Source organism: Myotis daubentonii, chromosome 3, assembly GCF_963259705.1.
Source record: "Myotis daubentonii chromosome 3, mMyoDau2.1, whole genome shotgun sequence".
Taxonomy (NCBI): domain Eukaryota; kingdom Metazoa; phylum Chordata; class Mammalia; order Chiroptera; family Vespertilionidae; genus Myotis; species Myotis daubentonii.
In genome coordinates this window covers 19952506-19969122 of record NC_081842.1, presented here as the reverse complement: position 1 = coordinate 19969122, position 16617 = coordinate 19952506, and the positions used below count along the sequence as shown (strand labels likewise).

Below are 16617 nucleotides of genomic sequence, written 5' to 3'. Positions count from 1 at the left end.
TCATTAACAAGACAATGACTTAAGATCTTTAACAGGGAAACAGATATAGCAGTATACACGGCCTAGATGTACATTCTAAAAAAAAAAAAAATTTGATCAAGTCTTTAATGAGCAAACGTTGTAAAACACATGGAATTTAGAGAAAATTTGCTCCAGCACCAAAAAGAGAACCCTGAACAGAGACTGGGAGAGAGGCAGTATCTCCCTCCATGTGGCTACTACGCTGCCTTCTTTTGGATAAAGAAAAGCTAATTATATTCACTGCGGGTCAATTCCAAAAATATTTAGTGGGAACTTGCTAGGTACGAAGTGAGACGAGGACAAAACCAGAGCTGAGTGTGGAATTCAGTCGTAATGCCATACAGAATGATTAGAGAGAAGATAGTTAGGTGGTTCAAAAGATAAGGGGCGTAGGGGGTGTTCTAGGAGGAGGGAGTGGAGTGGAAACACGCGGAAGGCTGCAGTAGACTTTAGTACAGGAAGGGCTGGCCGGTGATGGATCTGTGCAGACTGGGAGCATCAGAAATGACACCAAGTCTCCAGACTGAGTAACTGGGGAAAGCGGTGGGCAGGGGTGATGCCTGGCTTCAGGCAGTTGCATTTCTGAAGGGAAAGCGAAGAGGGATGGTTAAACATGGACATAAAACTGAGAGATTCTTTGAGAAAGCATCTCCAAAAGGAGTTAGCCTCAGTCTGATGGTCAACATTAAATGGCCTTGCGGTAAAGAAAGGAGAAGACTGACTGGGTGTGGTAACTAGGAAGCCATGGCTAATTTTGGATGGGACGGCCTCAGCAGGGAGTCAGAGGAAGCCATATAGAAGACGGTTAAGGGGTAATTCCGTATGAAGTACCAAAAATCCAAAGCATCACTGACCCCTCTCTTTCACACTCAAGGGGCCAAAGGGCCGCATGAGGCTTGCAAGCCACAGTTTGCCGACCACTGTCGTAGAGGGAAGACTTGGCATGAGCCCTGAGAGGAGATGCACTTGGTAATTCAAGGAGGTCTGAAGAGGGCATTCCAGGAAGAGGGAAAAACCCAGGCAAAGGAACAAAAAAAAAAAAAAAAAAGCTGTTTTATGCAGAAAATAATTTTTCAGATACATATATTCAGCATTTTGTTTTAAAATATTTCAAAGCATATAACATTTTAAAAATTTATCATCTAAGTTTCCACAAACTTTTTCCTTTTACAGCTTACGGACTTGGGGGAAAAAATCCACATTTTAATAGTTTCCCACATTTTATAGCAACTGGCTTCCTAGTATCCCTTCTAGATCCAGAACAAGGCCAACCTGAGCAGCAAGGATGGGGTAGGACTGTCTGTATGGCCGGCAGCCTCTCAGTGATTAAGGAAAAACTCTGCTACTAGGAATAATTCTGCATTGAGGAAAGTCAGGGTCTAGTCCCAGCTTTGGCAATAACTCACTTCCTGCAGGCAAATCACTTCACCTCTGTGAGTCTCGTTTTACTTTTAGGGGGAAAAGGGAGTTGGGCTACAGACTAGTAATTAGGGTCATCACATATTTTATTGTCTAAACAAGATACTTTTGAGATTCCAAGAGGGTAGTATTCTTCAGTTGGCCAGAACAGACATAATAATGATCCTGGGGCATCGGCACTGTCACCTGACTTAGATGCCCCTTCAGCTCTGAGGTTCTCCTTTTCTCTGGAAACAGCTATGGGCCCCTTCTTCCTGTTCTAGAGCTGGCTCAGTGCCTGGTAGTTCTTTAATTAATAGAAAAGAACATTCCAGAAAGGGCTATGGGCCCCTTCTTCCTGTTCTAGAGCTGGCACAGCCCAGATGCTCACCAAGGGTGTGCCCCATTCCCTTCAGTGAGCTTTTCTGCATTCTTCATGTAATCAGAGCTATCGACCTGTTCTTCCTCAATGTCACTGTCATGATTGTTGAACTGTCTTTGTGCCAAACAGCTGCACCCCTCCTACAGCTCACTCTACATTTCATATTCCCCAGGTGGCCTCTGCTAAGAACAGCTTTTCAAAGAAGGTAAATATTTAGGGATGAACCCTATTCTTTTTCAAAATTGAAGAATTAGTAGCCAAAGGATACATGTGACTTGCCTGGGTTCTACAATTACTCAAGGCCAGTGCGGTGGTGAAAACCTTTTCTCAACTGGATTGCTAATGAACTATATTAACCATGTACAAAAGAGGCAAAACATGAAAAATGTATACACTCCTATACATTGTGCAAATCTTAGAAGCAAAGAAAACATGATATATAGACCCAAACTTTGATTGCTCAAAACCAAGTAACCCAGAGATGACCTGCACATTTCCAATTACGGCATATACCAACTTACCAGATTTTTTTTTAAATTCCTCACTCAAGGGTATGTTTATTGATTTTAGAGGGAGAGGAAGGGAGAAAAGGAGAAACATAGATGTGAGAGAGAAACATCGATTGGTTACCAGGGATTGAACCTGCAACCTAGGTATGTGCCCTGACCTGGAATCGAACCCCTCAACCTTTTGGTATACAGACGATGCTTCAACGAACGGAGCCACGAGGGTCAATTTGCTAGACTTTTAAACAGTCTACTGTTTTTAAAGGAAAGTGCATATGGCTGTAATATATTTTCCTTCAACACCACATCCGTGAGCTTAAAAGTCTTTGTCTAGTTATTTACTTTTGAACTGTAATTGAGTTCCTGGTGGGAGAGAGTGAGGGAGTCACTCCCTTTGTACCCAAGGAGACGTCTGCCCCATGCCCTTTCTGGAATGTTCTTTTTTATTAATTAAAGAACTGCAAATATGAGTCATACGCATGAGTTTACTGGTGACATAACCAGATCTTCTGAGAATATTTCTGACTGAGGAAAGGAATATCCATTCAGCCCGGGGTACAATCAAAAGGCAGGTGGGGTGACTAATGCTACGGAATGTCCCAGGAAAGGATCTGGCCTCTGTGCAAAAAGAACTGCGCTCGTCGGTTTACTTCCTACTCTCCTCCAGGAATCTCAGAAACAGTGGTGGAGATGGCATACATTACAAAGGAGACAGCTGGGAAGAGCTCTGCTATGTTGGCAAGGCCTGGATAAAAAACAAACACTCCTTATAAACACAGAGGAAAGGGAGACACAAAGCAAAACCAACACACTTTCGCCATTACTAACTGCAAGTGATGAAAGGAAGTCTCCAGTTTCTGAGAATGCTTCAGAACATCTGGACACGCACTAACCACCAAAGTGTGTAAGACGTTTTTATCCTTCAAGTCTTTTTTTTTTTAAATCTATTTTTATTAATTTTTTACAGGGAGGAAGGGAGAGGGATAGAGAGTTAGAAACATCAATGAGAGAGAGACATTGATCAGCTGCCTCCTGCACACCCCTTACTGGGGATGTGCCCGCAACCAAGGTACATGCCCTTGACCGGAATCGAACCTGGGGCCTTTCAATCCGCAGGCTGACACTCTATCCACTGAGCCAAACCGGTTAGGGCTCCTTCAAGTCTTATAAAATCCAAAGCTCAGACATATTACACTCTCTGCTTAGGAGAGGGGCTCCCAAAGGAGGTCTTGCACTGTCTTTGAGCTGAAGAATCGCCTTCCTCAGCTTTGGGAAGGTGTCTCCTGCTGGTTCCCTGAACAGCCCAGCAATCACCACACCCACTCAAGTCCCCTCCCTATTTCCAGGAAGTCCCAGGGCCACGAGGCAGGGAAGACTGATACCAGCTGCTCTGAAACCCTCTCCCCACCCCTACTCACTGTGTCTCAGCCCCTAGCAGCATTTCCACTTTCTCATTCGCGTGGTTACTAAGGACGGTCAGAGTGAAGAGGTGACTGGCAGAGTTCTGTCTTGAATAAAGCATTGTGGAACTGTTCTTCCCTGGCGACGAAGTAAGCTCTTCATTGTCACAAGATTCCACCAATAGCTGATCTCTTAAGGAATAATCGTTGACGTTGTAACTTTCTTCACTGTAAGGAAAAGGGAAAAGAACATGTCAATAGTGGACGAGACCGTCACCTGTAATCCGGATGTCAAACAGGGCTCTCATCACCACTGCCTGTCTCTCTTCTTCTAATAAAGCCCAACAATTCTTCAACCTACCAGTTTCTAAAAGCCATTGACGCTACCACCTTGCACCCATCCTTAAACCCTTCATGTCTTCTGGTTCATGCTTGGATTTCTTGGTGGCTAGTTATAATCACTCCCTGCATACGCCCTCATCTCCTTGAAAATCCCTACCCAGCTTAGATACAGCTTTCCCTCTACTGTGACTATGTACCTTTGCAGTTGAACATGGGAGAGCTCAATAAATATCTGTTGAATAAATTGATAACGATGCAATACATTTAAGTACAGTCTAGGAACAATGTCAAACGGCTTCCTTACTTAATAATAAACACAAATGTGTGAACTCAGGGAAATTAAAAGAAAAGAAAAATTCCTATACTAGGAATTCCAGAACAAGCCATTTGCTCAAGATTTCTCAGAATTTCTTTTATTCAGTGCTGGACAGCTGCCTATCAACTACTCCCCTGTACTCTCCTTGAAAAGCTATATCTTTTCTAAAATTTAGCTTGATAGAGTGTTCCCTCAAAAAACAGCAAACACAGTTATTATATATCAAAGCGAAATACTGCCCTCTGACAAGCCTTTTGTTGCTAGGGTAATAATCTGTATTAACTGAAAGCTCACACGGCAAGATCACCCCCAAAGCTCTCCCGGAACTAACTGCCTGCAGACGCGCAAAGCCATACTCAGGATATACAACAGTACTGGTCATACCACAATGAGGCTTATCAAAGCTCACAATTTTTATAAAAGGAGGAAAGAGATGATACACTTTACAAACAACTAAGATTGTGTGTTTAAAAGACCATGTTTACCAGAAACAAAGCAGTCAGTTTTTGGAAGAGCAGAAAAAGTTTATAATGTGTGTCCAGATATCTCGGACATGGACTTAACAGCCCAGGACTCAAGATAAAACAAACACACAAGCAAAAGCAAAACCTCAACAAGAGAAACAACAAGATGAGGAAGGCTTCCTGGTTATGGCCCTCTCTCTGCAACTCCTAGTTACTCTGGGTCCAACTCACAAGTTAAAAAATACTACCCCCGTTAGTCAAAGGCACTCGATTTCCAGTTAAAATAATTTGCTGCAGACAGAAAACTCCAACCACCCCAATGCCGTGTGCCTGGGTGTGTAGGTAGTGCCTTATACAATGACACTGAACAGATAGTCTTTGCATTTCCAAAGAAATAGGTGGCAAAGAAATGTACATGCTATAAAGCAGTCATTCAAGATGACTCACATTCCAGAAAGTCTTTAGCATGAAGTGGTTTTACCTGTTGGGTAGTCCCCACTAGAAACCAAGACCAAGAGTTTACAGGAAACTAATGTAAACTAATACGAATAAACTACCTAAATCTTTTTATTTTTTTTGTGTCTCTTAAGTTTCAGAGTTTCTAATTTCCCCAGTGTTTGCCCAAATACAAACAATAGTAGCTATTGTGTTTCATGGGTGCTTTGAATCTTTGTCTTTGAGGGTAATTAGAGACAGAAGAAGGAGATAAATTATAATAGAATGTTTTTAATTGTTCTCTTCAGCGATAAGAACTATGAGACCATTAAAGAGCGAGGGTGACCGCTGACCCAGTGTATGCCTGTTGTTCTCTCAAATATCCAGAGTGGGTGATGAGCTACGCCACTTTATTCATAGCTTTGAGAGTTCACCTCCAGGTGACAGTTTCTACACATCTGCACATCTGTGTCATTGAAGAGGCCTTATAAGGAACTATCCCACTGTTTTGACTTGTGAGTCCAAAATAGGAAGCAGGAAATGTTTGCCTTTTTTTAAAAAAAAAAAAAAATTTGATTCAATAGCAATCATCCAATAACATCATTTTATCTAGACCTGTAAACTTCATCTCATAATAAATACCATTTACAACTTCACTACTCTTTTAATAAATTTAATATAAAAAGAACTTGCTTTCATTTAACAGTAGTAACTTCTTTATCCTTGTCAGCGATTATTCAAACCCAATAAAACACATATGGAAAAGCATCTCACTCTTGCTAGCCCGGTCACTGCTCATGCTCCCTCACACACATGCACTTAATCTCCTAAAGGTTCAAAAGTAACTGCATTTCCCCTCTCCAGACCTGCTAAATACTGAACTGCCTCCTCCTCATGTCAGTCAGCACCCACTATTGCTCTCGTGCTGATACAGAGGATAACTTATGTTAGACTACGTGCTTAAGCAGAAGGAAGGGGGGAGGGGGGGCGGAATATAGCCAGAGGCAGCTATTTCCGACCCGATTCCCTCCTCTGCTTCCTCGCTCCTGTCCAGTAAGTAGAAAGCAGGCTAAGCTGGACTGGGGAAAAAGCCCCTTTCCGGAGGGAAGCTGCTGCTAATGAGACTTCCCCATGTTTGTCTCCAGCGCTTAGCAAACATATGGTTTACATAGTCTCGGAAACAATTTGGACCACGAATTAGGAAGTTAAATTGCTCAGAAAAAGGCAAATGGAAAAACCACCTTCCCTCGCAGGGAGAAGTTTATGTGTAGACTTCCTCTCATTGTCCTATACGTGCTCCAAGTTTACCAGCTGCTCATCAAGCCTGGCTGCTTTGTGCAAGCCGGGCTCTATCAGGTGCAGCGATCAAGTCTATATAAGTCTGTTGCTCTGTGGCATAAACAATGATGGGTTTCCCGGTTAAACCCCGCTTCAAGTCCAGCAACCTTTGTTGACAACCCTTTCTTGTCTTTTTTTTTTTTTTTTTTTTTTTTTAACAAGATAAAGAACTATCCGTACAGAACAGGATATGGTGGTAAATACATACCCCAATTAGGCTTCTCTCGGGAAGGCCTTCTTTTGTTAAGCAGATCAGATAGTTTTCGGTTCTACTAAATTCCACCTAACAGCACGGGTTGAAAAGTGATACACCTCACAGTGAACAGTGGCTTTCTTAAACTGAGGATTATGGAGCACTTTTATTCTTCTGTCCCATATACATTTCTATAAAGGCTAGGATGATCTATAACGGGGATATATTTATTACTTTTAAATTAGGACAACATTGAAAACTGCATAAAAATGTGTTTTAAAACACTAAAACTACATACACACACACATATATATACATATATACACACACATATATATACACACACATATACATATACACACATATGCATACACACACACACACACACACACACACACAACAGGGAGTATAGGATGATAGCCCCAACCTCAGGACAGGAGTTACTCTGGGAAGAGGGAGGAGGGAGATGGAATAATGGTAAAGGGATTTCAGGTTTACCTGTGGTATTATACCAGGTTTTTGTTTAAAAAGCAGAGATCTGATAAATACGAAAAGAAGTTAATATCTTCTTTTATATAAAAGATAGGTATGTTAGTATTTGACAATTTCCTGTTCGTTTGAAGTATTTCACAATTCAAGGTACAAATAAATTTAAAAATAACAAATGCATAGATGTGAAAGACTACCATCACTCCAGGTGTCTGTGGATGCTGATGGGTATAGCTTAAGCGACTATTGGATAATGGCATTGTTCCCCCATACAAACAACTGATTATTTGCAGATGAAATTCAGTAAAATCGTTGGGTTAAAAAATAGGCTCTTCTATACATAAATGACACTCCGAAAATATAACAGAAGAAGCACCCTTATAATTGTCACAAGCCACATAAAATATTTAGGATTAAACTTAACCAGTTCCTGCTATATAAAGACAGCCTTCAACTACTTTACTTCAGAAAACGGCCTGAAATAATAAGATTGACATTATACAGGTATCAATTCTTCCTGATAAGAATGAGCCTTATGACATATTAAAAATAGATTGTGCCGAAACCGGTTTGGCTCAGTGGATAGAGCCTTGGCCTGCGGACTGAAAGGTCCCAGGTTCGATTCCGGTCAAGGGCATGTACCTGGGTTGCGGGCATATCCCCAGTAGGAGATGTGCAGGAGGCAGCTGGTCGATGTTTCTCTCTCATCGATGTTTCTAACTCTCTATCTCTCTCCCTTCCTCTCTGTAAAAAATCAATAAAATATATTAAAAAAAAAAAAAGAAAGTTGTTTTTTTTAAAAAAAAAAAATAGATTGTAAAGCTACTGTAATTCAAAGACTGGGACTGGGCATGAGCAAAATAGAACCGTGTGCTCACACCTGGGAATTTAGTACATGACATAGGTGGCATTTCAAATCTGGAGGAACTGATGGGTTAGTCAACAAATAATCAGGACATCTGGAGGAAATGTCTGGAAAATATAAAAGTCTGGATCCCAATCTCACTCCGTAAACCAAGATATTTCCTTGGACCCAGATTTGGGTCCATAAACGTCATAAAGGAGACGTGGGACAGAACAGGTTCCTCCTGTGGGGCTCGGACCCATCTGGGCCTGCCTCCGATCAGGGAGGTGCTTCAGACAGGCAAACGCCTCAGGGGGAGTTTCCACCTTAACACGCATTAGCCAACATCGTAAGCACATAATCAGGATGACCGAGAATGGGAAATAGGTTAGTTGACCAAGACACAGCCAGGAATATGCAAGGAAAGAGGGGAGTAGGGACATGAGGGGAGGGTAGACTGCAACCCCCTGCTATCAGCCCTAACTGTGACTTGTCTCACATTCCTTTGGCATTGTTCCGCAACTTTATTGTATAACCAAAATCTGACAGGTGAAAAGCAAACCAGTACCACCACCACCACCAATCCTTCCTTTTATAAAACACCTAAACATGTAGCTTTAGTGTTTTAAAATACATGTTTATGCAGTTTTCAATGTTATCCTAATTTAAAAATAATAAATATATGCTCGTTATAGATCATTCTAGCCTTTATAGAAATGTATATGGGACAGAAGGGTAAAAGTGCTCCATAATCCTCGGTTTAAGAAAGCCACTGATCACGGTGAGGTGTATCGCTTTTCAACCCTTTTATAAAATTTAAAGGAAAAGATGATATCAACAATTATCCAAAACAAAACACTGTTTTCTGCATACATAGCCAAGTAGTGACTTTAAAAAATATATTTTTTATTGATTTCAGAGAGGAAGAGAGAGGAGAAAAACAGAAATATCAATGATGAGAGATGTTTCGGCTGCCTCCTGCATGCCCCACACCCAGGCATGTGCCCTGACTTGGAATCAAACCGTGATCTCCTGGTTCACGGGTTGACACTCAACCACTGATCCCTGCTGGCCAGCAGTAGTGATTATTTTTTACCTATTCAGCAGCTTCCTTTACACAGGCTTTCTATCAAACATTCCCACGGCTTCCTTGTCATAAAAAAACTTTTACTTGAATCTGCTGGTGTTGAGACAAAGGTCCCCTCAGTGAGCAGCCGCCTGCGTCTTCACTGTCTCAGCCCCTGGGCGTACATGCCAGTGAAATCACCCCCCAAGGTCAGTGTGGCCCAACACCCACCGAATCCAATGACCTGGGTTTCACTACCATTCTTGACATCTACACTATCTGATGATGTTGAGCACCTGTGACCTCCTGAAATTCCATCTTCCTCTTCTAAGGCCTCTGTGACATTTCCAAGTCATCCTTCCTTGGGGTCATTCTCCAAGGTCCTCTCCTAGGCCCTCTGGCTTTTCTCTCGGGGATTTGTAACGGCTCTGCCCTTCTCCCAGCGCACTGATTCAGGAAGCACATGGGGTTTTATAAGGATCAAAGGCCATTCTTCCTACTTCCCTTCAAGGCCTGTGTGATATTTCTTCCTCTCCGGAATCCAGCTTGCTTCTCTTCTCTAAAAACATGACTTCTAGATCCTCATATTTGATCTTGTGCTTAACGGGAATAAAAATACTCTAGTTCAACATTTCTGGGTTGGAGAATATTGGACTACACAAAAACTTATTTTGCGTTAACAGATCGAAACACTTTTTCGAATGACTGATGTTAATTTCAATTTTAAAGGGTGGTATTTGATTACACAAACAAATTTTTGGTGGAAATAATAGACAATGTTAAAGTAATAACTATAGCATAACAGTTAAGAGTACAGACTTGATTTGGAATGTCTGTAAAAATCCCACTTCTATCACTCACTCCGTGGTCTGATCCTCTCTGTTTTCAGTTTTCTCATCTGTAAAATGGGGATAATAATACCTATCTCTTTGGGTTGTTGTGAAGATTCTTTATCTTATTGCCTGTAAAAATCTTATAATCATGCCTGGCTCACAGCCAGTAAATGTCAGCTATTAAACTGGGAAAAGGTATAATTAGAGCTACCATAAATACTTCTGTTGAGAAATTAATAATTTGTCAAGTGCTCCAACCAGCAAAACAAGACAGGATATTTATCTAGAAGCTGACTTCAAGCAGCCTTACTTGCCCAGCTCCTCAAAATAATTCTGAAGACTAACAAACATGCACATGCTTCCTGGTTCATTGTCAAGAAGATAACGAATGGTGGAGGTGAGGGTCACATCCATTGGTAAGACAAGGATCGGCTGTCACTCACTGTCACCAAAAGGGATGGCCAGTGGCCCACAACAGGACCAACAGAAGCGCCGACTCCTGTCACCACTGATCTCCAGGTTCCACAGCCTGGGACTTTCCCAGCTGCCCACGGGATGTCCCGAACCCATGGTCCTTGACAAAGAGCAGGCGGACAGGTATGAGGGGCTGCTGGCACCCCACAGAAGCGTTCTCCCTGGCATAACGAGAACTAAACTCTAAAGAGCAAGCAGGCAGCTTCTTCAATGGGTAACAAAGTTATTCCAAAGCACCACCTTCCCATTTAAGTTTACTTCTACCGATTTCTTTGAAGGAAAGGGGAAAATATACTGAATTCACTTTTTCAGCCACAAAAAAGGGATGAGGGATGTTGTGAGGGATTTTGCAGGAAAATCACTGCTACCACAGTGTACACTATTCATATCAATTATGACAAAAATAAACCAATGGTTGTCCTTCACTCCCTTGCCATCTGACATGAGTTCCTGATGAGGAGGGAGAGGCATGGATCTAAATGCATTTGTTCCTAAGGCCGTATTTCAGAGGCCACACATCCAGGCCTGCCCCCCAGAGTACACCACAACCTTCAGAGGTAGCAATGGCTACAGGTTTCAAACCATTTTTTAACCAATCAAATAATTTAATCTTTAGCATAAGAAACACAATACTAGGAATAATGACACCCACACCCAGCATGTATCAGTCACTTGGCAGAGACTATTCACTAGGTTAAAATTTTATGTGCATTATCTCATTTAATTCTCAAGAAAATTTCACGAAGGAGATGAATTATTACACCCATTTTACAGATGAGAATACTGAGCCTCTGAGAGACTGAGAGTAGCATGCCCAAGGTCACATGGCCAGGACTGGAGCCCAGTTCTGTCTGATTCCAGACACTGATATTGTGCTTCTAGGTCACGGCAGCTTTCAAGATTGAATGGCAACTTCAATTCTTCTTACAGATTAAAGGACACAATACCCTTATACTCATCACATAGAGGAATGAAGGGTATGTGAGGAGGCCAGAGAAAAAGAGGGGGAGGGAAAAGGAAATGGGGCTCTCACTTCTCCCCCACCCCATCTCAGCATCTTAAATTTAGAAACCAGTATCACATGATCAGAAGCAGCCAAGTGTTAGGTTGCAGGAATAAAAGCACTTTCAGTCGGTCTTACTGCCTTTCTTGATCCAAGGTACTCTTAAAGTTAATTTCCTGAGGAAGGAGTTTATTCTGCAGAGGAAGGGAGACAGTGTGAGGGGACTCCAGCTTTCTAAAATGGGAAAGGCTTCAAGTGGAAAAACTCAAAGTGGGGCTGAACCAGGGAGCGCGCACAGCTTCGAGCCACGGGGGCATTCCAACTACTTGGGAAAATGCAAGTGGTAACTTAAACCCTGGACTTGTGATAATGATCTCGTCATATCCTATTACAGAAAATCCTTTCGTTTAACCCCCAAGAATTTGTAATGTGCCGAAAAGTTCAAGTTATGTCAATACACACAGTATTTATGGAACAGGAACCAGGAAGTGGGAACCTACTGTCTTCAATGTCTGCAGGAAGGAAACACAATGAAAAGGAAACTCTTCCTTACACTCCGGCTAAAGGCAGAGGAAAGCTCACAAATGCAATCTGGTGCTGGTTCTGGTTTCCTCCTACCACCTGTGCCACTATAAAATACTCATGGAACACAACCTTGCTTTGGAAAAGATGTCTATCAAAACAGACAAGAAAAAGGTGCGAGCCCTAGCCGGTTTGGCTCAGTGGATAGAGCATCGGCCTGTGGACTGAGGGGTCCCAGGTTCGATTCCGGCCAAGGGCACCTGCCTGGGTTGTGGGCTCGATCCCCAGTAGAGGGCGTGCAGGAGGCAGCTGATCAATGATTCTCTCTCATCATTGATGTTTCTATCTCTCTCCCTCTCCCTTCCTCTCTAAAATCAATAAAGAAATGTATTTTTTTAAAAAAGGTGCGAGTTTCTACGATGTTTTCCCCAATGACATTATAGCAAAGGGAACAGTGAAAATATTCTACAAAAATGAAGTTAAGAAGTAATGAACACAGCCCGGCCAGTGTGGCTCAGTGGTTGAGCATCGACCTATGAACCAGGAGGTCACGGCTCGAGTCCCAGTCTGGGCACATACCCAGGTTGCAGGCTCGATCCCCAGTAAGGGGCGTACAGGAGGCAGCTGATCAATGATTCTCTCTCATCATTGATGCTTCTATCTGTCTCTCCCTTCCTCTCTGAAATCAATAAAAAATATTTTTTTAAAGAAATAATGAACAAAGAAATGTAGAGAGGAAGCTCTAAAGTCAGACACATGAGAATCCTGGCTTTGGCAAGAGACCTTGACAAAGATGCTGTGTCTCTGCCTCGGTATTCTCCCCTGTAAAAGGAAAAGAGCCTGGGGCTGCTGTGATAACTCAGTGTTGCCTATGCACTCTGCGCTCAGTGACTGGCATACTGCACATGCTTAATAACACGGGTTCTTATCATCATTATTACAATTACCATTACTCCTCATGTAACTACAGGTAACATCACAAAACATCATGGCTAAATCATTTATGGGTAGAGAACTCAGGACAAGAAAACAAACCCGGAAATAATTGCCTTTACTGTTACAGGTAACAAGAACAGACTAGAGTTCAGCATTCTTTTGGTGTTGTGCCCCAACACCCAGACCACATCCACCTATCTGCTCCAGATGTGCTGAAGGGCACATCTGGGCTGGCGGCAGGGAAAAGGCACTACCACAAAGACACATGAATCCCAGCTAGAAGACTACCACCAGCTAAAAGGAAGCAGGTCCTAAATCTCCAATCACTTCTGTCTCCCTGGAAATCAATACTCCCCAACCCCATCTATCCTAAAGGCACAGCGTTGGTTCTTTCAAAGAGCCTCCCATTTCCCAAACTACTCAAATGTAATTGGTGTTCTGCGGAGAAGAGCTTTTCCCAGCTGTGGCTGGAACTGTTATCTAATCAGCTGCCAGCCTCCCCTGCTTCTTGTCCATCAAGTCCCAGCGTGCCAGCCCCAGGGGATGCATCGTGGCTGAACCAAAACAGTCATGATTCTCCTGCTCCCCTTTATCATGTGCTGGCTCTCCCTGCCTCCCTTATAACAAGTCCTGGGACCCAAAACCAATCCATGCGATTCACGGAGTCTTCTTAGGACTGTCTGGGAAAGTTTTTCCTGGGCTGAAAAATAGGAAAAGCCACCTGCACAGAGCCCTGGTTCAGCCTGATTTTCACCCTAGCCTCCCTCCTATGGCCGAATGAAATCATGATGCCTGCAGGAGCTCTCGCAACCATGAGGACACGAGCAGAGCACAGAGCAGCTCAAGGATGGAAACGGGCTGGGTTACACGTGACCACCAGGCCTGGACTGACCACCCTCAGGCTTCATGTCTGGAGAGAGAGGTAAATACCTTTAGTGTCTGAGCCACTGTTACTTGGGAATTCTGTTACACGCAGCCAAAAGCTTTCTAAGTGGTCCAACAGTGAATCTCCCAAAGAAGAATGAAGTTTTCCAAACTCACCCAACTTCTAATTGTGTGTGTGTGTGTGTGTGTATGCGCGCATGTGATAGTTCAACATTTTTATTGGTTAACCCTTTCGTATGAATATACTTTTACTTGCAGCTCAAAATATTAGTTGTACAAATATTTTGTATATTACAGTAGTACAAAATAAAACAAACAAACAACAACAGAAAACTTCCTCTATAGAGCACTGTTTTGCAAATAGTCTTAACAATCTGGTTGTATTCCATAGGTAAAACTCTAGAGGAGATAAGAAGCCACATGATAAACCAAGCTCCAGGTTGTTTTTGCAAAAATTAATTTAAAATTTCACTTAAAAATGAATATATAATGGAGCAGAATACAAGAACCACATGTCTTTTAAAAATAAAAGAAATTTCAGCCTGGCTGGTATGGCTCAGTGGTTGAGCATCGATCTATGAATGAGGAGGTCATGGTTCGATTCCCAGTCAGGGCACATGCCTGGGTTGGGGGATCGATTCCCAATGGGGTGCATATGGGAAGCAGCCGATTGGTGATTTTCTCTCATCATTGATGTTTCTACCTCTCCCTCTCCCCTCCTCGCTGAAATCAGTAGGAATATATTTTAAAAAAAGATTAATGCTATGTCAGCTCTGGTCGATTTTCACACCTTCACTAACTACACTAAAGGCAACACTGGTGGATAGCCTGCCATCACTCTAGGGCAGTGGTCGGCAAACCGCGGCTTCCGAGCCACATGCGGCTCTTTGGCCTCTTGAGTGTGGCTCTTCCACAAAATGCCACGTGCGGGCGGGTGCGCATGTACAAGTATCGTTGTGGAGTGAAAGAAGATGTAGTGTCGAGGATTGAGAAAGGTATGTTGAGATGGTTTGGACACACAGAGAGGATGAACGAAAGGAGATAGACGAAACAAGTATAGAAGACGAGTGTGGATGGGAGAGTTGGAAAGAGTCGATCTTAGCGAATGTACCTCAATCAGATTGAGGACGTTTTTAGCAAAGGCCAGCTTAGGAGTACCCTAATTAAGTTAATAACAATGTACCTACCTATATAGTTTAAGTTTTAAAAATTTGGCTCTCAAAAGAAATTTCCATCGTTGTACTGTGGATATTTGGCTCTGTTGACTAATGAGTTTGTCGACCACTGCACTAGGGCAGTGGTTCTCACCTGGAGGCAATCCGCCCCCCAGGAACATACAACAATGTCTGGAGATATTCTGGGCTGTCACGCCTGGAAGGAAAGTGCTGCTACACACAGAGGGTAGAGAGCAGGAAGCTGCTGTAACACCCCACAGAGCACAGGGCAGTCCCCCAACACAGAGCCCTCAGGTCTCTGTCCTGCTGGGTTGAAAATTCTACTCCCAAAGTTCCCATTCCCAGGTAATCTGCGATGAAAGCTGCAAGGGCCAAAAGTTACACTTTCTCATCCAAACAAACTGATCCTTTTGAAATGCGGTGGAAGAGACTATTCCTGTAGTGACTCACAAACAGCCCAGAGCAAATAGAAATTTTAAACTTCCTTTTAATATTCTTTAAAAAAAAAAAAAGCGAAAATTCCTGTCCTAGAAGACAGCCCGTGGCCACGGACCGCTCTGCAAGCACTAGCAGTAATATGGTCTCTGCACCACGGAGGCGGCCACACACCCCAGCCATCTGCTCAGCAGAAGCCATCTGCCAGGCGGGGAGGAGGAGGAAGAGTAGCTCTCCTCCCCAGCTCTCTCTGCGGGGAGCCCGGGAGCCTCCCTGAAGCTGAAACCACTGGAGACCCAGCAGCTGAGCTGCTGACTGAACCCTGGAATTATAATGAGGCAGGGATGGTGGAAAGGCCTGCAGAGCTGGCACAGGTACCTCTCCTTATCTGCACCTCGTGGCCAAGCCTACACTATCCCCCTGGTCCAAACCCGTCCTATCTCCTTCGCTGCTGCCTCTGGCATGCGGAGCATTTGCAGTTGCCTCCTTGAAGCTGCAGAGTAAATAGGGCTGTGCATACTGCACATTTTTAACCAAGCCTGTTTATCGAGCCCCTGTTCTGCTTGTCACTCTCACCACCTATTCAGGTCATAAACAACTTGAGCTTCCCAATGCCATTCTCTGGGTCAAGGGCACCTTAGAAATATGAAGAGCTCATTGCAAGGGCAAGGAAATTCCAGTTTCGGGACAGGCAAAGTGAGCCACTCTGGTTGCCCTCTCCACTGGAACTGTATGTTTTGCTCTTCCTTTGACAACACTACAATCTCAAACATACCCGAGCAAATAGATGTGGGAGAGCTAGGAAAGCAACATTAAATGTAATGGCAAAACCTCCTGTGGAGAGAAACGTATGCTGCTAAGTAGAACTGCATACACCTTAATTCCAACTTTCAAAAGTCTGTATTTATTGGGTCGTTGTATGCAAGTTCAAGAATAAAAGTTGTACTATACTGGCTTAAAAACCCTTAATGGTTTCATCAAGTCACCAGAGACATCATAATCAAGACTACTACATTATATTTAAAATTGGTTTGGTATACTTTATCATTAAAATAAAAAGTTTAGGTAAAGCTTTTGGTCCCTTGAGACAGAACAAATATTTCAACAGCTGGAAGATGTTAAAAGTCAAGAGTTCGGGCATGTGAAGAGTCATCTATATA

At 43.0% G+C, this 16617-nt stretch overlaps 1 protein-coding gene across 2 annotated transcripts in view; it reads right to left on the bottom strand.

The window, feature by feature from the left end:
• Positions 1-16617, bottom strand: part of ARHGEF26 (Rho guanine nucleotide exchange factor 26) — a 112222-nt gene that overhangs the window by 9974 nt on the left and 85631 nt on the right. For both annotated transcript variants that reach the window (XM_059686849.1, XM_059686850.1), the window contains one exon: positions 3726-3935. In XM_059686849.1, the coding sequence (XP_059542832.1) occupies positions 3726-3935 (210 nt within the window). The remainder of the gene's footprint in view (positions 1-3725; positions 3936-16617) is intronic.